At 30.2% G+C, this 5,358-nt stretch overlaps 1 protein-coding gene across 1 annotated transcript; it reads left to right on the top strand.

Annotated features, from left to right (window-relative positions):
* Window positions 1-1,782: 1,782 nt before the first annotated feature.
* Window positions 1,783-4,956, top strand: LOC120075181 (Putative membrane lipoprotein). Its single transcript, XM_039028376.2, has 2 exons — window positions 1,783-2,921; window positions 4,681-4,956. The coding sequence occupies exons 1-2, from the start codon at window positions 2,051-2,053 to the stop codon at window positions 4,734-4,736; spliced, it is 927 nt and encodes a 308-aa protein (XP_038884304.1). The 5' UTR covers window positions 1,783-2,050; the 3' UTR covers window positions 4,737-4,956.
* Window positions 4,957-5,358: the final 402 nt, after the last annotated feature.

The following is a 5,358-nucleotide window of genomic DNA, read 5'->3' as shown; positions in this document are numbered from 1 at the left end:
TCTTCCTAGCTCGTAAAAGGAATTCAGGTAATTATGTCTTGAATAGAGTTTGAAATGTTCAAATTCACTTAAGAAAATAGTATAATGTATAATGATACATTATAATATAAAGTTTATATTTTAATTAAACTTTATAATATAGATTTAATTTTAGATATGATTCAAAATTAACTTATGAGGGAACTAAATATTTGAAGGAGTTCAAATATTAAATTAATATGAATTGGATTCATATTAAAACTATAAGTTAAAACTAATGCGTATTAGATATACATTAAAACTATAGGTTATGAGAGAAATACAATTGAATATGATTCACATGTAGGTCAAATTAAATATGTGATATTTAATTTAGTAATTAGTTAATTGGAAGACTAATTAATTATTAATTTAGTTTGATTTGATTTGATTTGATTTAATTAATTTAATTGAATTAAAACTATAGATTTTGTGAGAGATGTTTCATTAAAATGTGATTTAAATGAAATCAATAATTAAATTAGATTTAATTAATTATTAATTATTTTAAATTAATTGATTTTTATTTAACTCTCACATAGGGAGTTATTAGAAACGTGGGATAGCTCCCACATTTCATCTCTCTCCATTGGTTGATATACCTGCAAAATGTAAGTTTTGTAGAAGGTGATTCTCTTTACAGAAAGGTTTGTGAAAAAAACAAATATCTTCAAAAAAATCTCTCCTTTCTTTCCAATTAGAGATTAGTTCCCACAAACCAATACTCAAATTCTCAGAGAAAATATGGAGGTTTTGAATTGGTGGTGTTCGTGCTTTCAATCCCAAGGAGAATTGATCCTTTCATTCGAGTCATCAACGAAAGTAAGTGTTCTTTCTTTTCCCTCTATGATTGAATTCCTAATTTTAATGCATGTTTAACCTATTTTAAACAATAGGTTGAGTTTTTACGTCTCCCCTTTTTATTATGTATTTTTCCTAGTGTATTGATATTTCAATTTCTCAATTGATTTCGAGTTAGGTCTTGATTTTTCTGTTGCGTTAGGGCTTTTATCCCTATAGATATAACCTAAGGAAGACACTCAGTCTTGGACCCAAGACCACGGTCAACCTGAGCCAAATAAAAACCGGACATACTACTTGGCTCGGTCAATTATCTAATTATCCTAAGACAACTTTGAAACCCTAGGGAACACCCTAAGTCAACTTTCTCTATAAATATGTCATTATAACTTCATATGAGATAACTCGAGTTCTATTATCAAACTCTCTAGCTTCCACATTCTTTCACTCTTTGACTTAAGCATTGGAGTATATTGCAAATACCACCCTAGTGTATAGGTTTTCTCTTTTGCAAGTCACATTATTCTCTTTTCCAAACAAATTCACTGCTGGTGTCACATGAAGGTCAAGTGCGTTAACCCTTGTCCAAAATTTGACATCAACAAATACGTGTCCCAAACTTGCCAAAAGACTAATGTCGTAACATTTATTACATGTGCATGTGCTTCTTGTTGCATGTCCATAGGTTTTACTAACAAAAATCACATGGAAATCACTCCCAAACATGCCCTAAAAGTAAGTTTAGATGTTTCCAAAATTACTTTCTCATTATTGTCAAACATTACAATTTTAGAAGGAAGGTGATTTTAAGCATGTCAAAAGTGATTTTAGGCATTTCAACATCTCAGTTCCAAACATACCCTAAATAATTTATTTTACCATACGACCATAAACGTTTAGAAAATTAAAGATTTTTCCATAATTACTTGCAAATGCAATCAATAAGGCATCAAATAACAATATGCAATATGGAACAATAAAGTGTAAACCAAAACTAGCTACACACCAAAAGTTCCAAAACTTATCTCCCACTATACAAACCCCACTAAACAAGAGAATTCTTCCCTTTCCATATGCACCACTAAGCAAAAAAATAAATAAAATAAGAAGCAAAATCCTAGGTAACCCCTACCATATAACTAAAGGTATTGCTCAAAATATATACACTAAACTACACTACAATTATCCCACCATTCCTCTCACTTCTCACATCATTCTCTTCCCAAAAGAAATGGAGGAACTGCTCTTCCCTTCTACTCATACCTTGCTAATTCTCACAACATTCTTCCTCCTCTTTCCCTCCATCGCCTCCCAAACTTGCCAAAAGACCTGCGGCGACCTCCCACTCCGTTACCCTTTTGGCAGCGGCAGTGGGTGCGGCGACCCTCGCTTCCACCCTTTCATCACTTGCAACGACCATCAGCAGCTAATCTTCACAACCCACACTGGCTGCTACCCCATCTCCAACATAGACTACACCAACCAAGTCCTCTACATCTCCGACCCCACCATGTCGACGTGCGCCTGCAACCAGCCGAGCAAAGGGTTTGGCCTTGACTGGGATGCCCCTTTCACCTTCCACGGCGACACCATCTTCGCCCTACTCGACTGCGCAAGCTCCTCTCCTGTTTACTCCCCAAACGGGATGTTCAATGACCGAAACAACTCGTCTCGAGTGTCGCTTTGCGATAGCCGAGGAATGCCGATTTGTGGATTCTTATATGGGTGTAAGCCAATTGTGAGCCTCAATATTCCAATCTCTGGGTGCTGTGTTTACACGCCTGTGAATTTTGGGCCTTCTTTTGAGATGGACTTGGAGAAGCTGAAATGTGGTTCTTATTCTGGGTTTTATAGCTTTAATGGGAGAGAGTCTGATGCTGAGAGCTGGAAATATGGAATTGCTCTTAAGTATAAATTTGCTATCGATAATGTTTATCCGAGTTGGTGTTCGAGCTGTGAACAAAGTGGTGGGGTTTGTGGGTATTCGGGTCCTGTTGATTCTTTTATATGTAATTGTCCTCCTGGATTCAACACTACTACCAATTGTTTCTTTGGAGCCTCTTACAATGGCGCTTCAAAGTTTCTTCCTAACCATTTACCATGTAAGTTTAATTTCAACTCCTTTAATATTTACCACTGTTTTTTGCCTTCTTTTTCTTTCCAAATTAAGTTAACCTACTTTTTATATGGTTTTCAATACAATTTGGTTTTTGAAAATTCTACCTGCACAAATTTATTTATTTATTATTATTTTTTTTTACCTTTGAATTCTTCACCGACTTTTAAGAATAAAAATTAATAATTTTGAAATTTGGCTAAAAATTCAAATGCTTCTTAAAAAAAATATGAAATGATTAAAAAGCAAGAAATTTAGTGGTGTAATGAGTGTTTATAGACTTAATTCTAAAATCTAAAATACATCAACCAATGGTTACTAAAAGGAGCCTAAAAAACGAAATTGTTATCTGAACCTAAATGATTTAAAGTTTCTAATGCTCATTTGGTAACCCATTTTATTTTTGATTTTTTGTTTAAAAATTAAGACTATTTCCTCCAATTTCTTCCAATGGTTTGCAGTTTTTTAAATAAAAGAGTTGAGTTTTTAGCTAAATTCTAAATATAAAAACAAATTTTTTAAAAAATTATTTTTTTATTTTTTAAACGATGGTAGAAAGCAGAGAACAAAGTAATGAATTTAAGGATGGAATGAGGTGTTTTAAAAACTAAAAAACAAAAACGAAATGGTTATCAAACCAACTAAGATTTTGTTTTTGTTTTTCATACGTTTGTAAAACACAATTTTCTGACTTTAAGTGCGTTTGGATTAATTAACTTAATTCTTTAATTTTTTTTATTTTAAAAAACCTTAGGGTATTCCACTAACAATTAAAAATCTCTTTAGAATTATTCAAGTTGTTTTAAAATGGAAAAATCGTTTCATAAACTTTAAAATTTATTCTTCAACAAAGTGATTGACGGCAAACAACTTTAGAATCACTTTATTATAAATTTTAACTGAACACAAAGAATTTTTATTAATTTCTTTTTATATTTATAGAATGTATTTCAAGAAAAAATACTTTTTAGAAAGTGTTTGAAATTAGAAACTCAGCCTTACTAGATAACAAATTTTATTTTATAAAAGTGAAGCTGTAATCATAATAAGAAAGCTGACATTCCAAAGAACAGCATAATTGTAGTGCTAAATTTTTTAAAAACATATTTTTTGTTTCAATGAAATGGTTGACAATAATAAAGTTAGAAAAAAGAAGAAAAATTGGCAATAACAATATTAATCATACAGAAACGAATCAAACAAATCACATACTTAAAGGCATGATTTCTTTGCTTTCTAAAAATATATTTAAAGAATTTAGCTTATTTAGAAATTTTCATTTTTAATTTTGATTTGATATAACTAAATGGTCGATTTTTATTAAAAGATGAGGAAAAAAAAAAGAAGTTAAGAAGCTTAAAATTTAAATAGATGAGTACATATAAAAAATTGAAAAATTAAGTTCGTTTAATAATCATTTCGTTTTTATTTTTTGTTTATGAAAATTAATTTTATTATTATTTTTTAATCATGGTTTGTATTAATGTTAAGTAAAAGAGTTTCATTCTTAGTCAAATTTAAAAAACAGAAACAAGTTTTTAAAAACTACTTTGGTTTTTTGAAAATATAGGTAAAAAATACGTATCAAAGTAAAAGATTTAGAGGTGAAAGAGGTGTGTTATAGATTTAATTTTAAAAATAAAAAATAAAAAAGAAAATGATTATGGATAGGGATTAGCTTTAGCCTTAGTTTTAAGGATTATTTAAAACTAAAATTGGCATATGCTTCTTTGATCTTCGTACAGGGATTTGGCTGATTATTTTCTCAGGTTGGCTATTGGTTTGGTGTTCCAGATTTTAGTAACTTCAAGGCTTTAAAATTTTATTGTCAAAAGGATCATCAGCCGTGAAGAAGTTGGTGGAAAAAATAAGAATATCAATTAATTCTATATTAACAAGAGTTTAGTTCAGTACACGGTTGAACTATGTTTATTTTAATAATAACGAAGAAGCGTGGTTTATGTTTTCAAATTTGAATGAAACATATTAAAAATAAGAAAATAATAAGGTGATTGGAATCAGGTTCCCCTTTTTTCATGAGGAAAATGATTCTATAAAATCCACTACGTTGGGAATCGCTTCATTTTCTATTACTTTATTGGGAATATTCCTCAAAGTAACAACACAAAAGACTTTCTAAAAGTTTTATTCTTCATAACCTTTGGTTAGGTGCTTTCATATAGACTAGTTAGGTGTGATGCATCAAAAATAATCATACTTGTATATCTTATATATTGATTAAATAAAATATCGATAATATGTAGTCCTCCATTCAATTCGTCACGATAAAAATCATAGGGATCTATACATATTTAGATATGTTCGGATGAGAAAAGAGTATGTAGTTCAATTTGAGAAAATATTTATGTAATATCAATTTGTAGGATCGGTATGTCAACCTTAAAAGAGGTGAATATGATTTT

Source organism: Benincasa hispida, chromosome 4 (assembly GCF_027475165.1).
Source record: "Benincasa hispida cultivar pf3 chromosome 4, pf3_genome.v1.1, whole genome shotgun sequence".
NCBI classification, from domain to species: Eukaryota; Viridiplantae; Streptophyta; class Magnoliopsida; order Cucurbitales; family Cucurbitaceae; genus Benincasa; species Benincasa hispida.
This window is presented reverse-complemented; position numbering and strand designations above follow the sequence as displayed.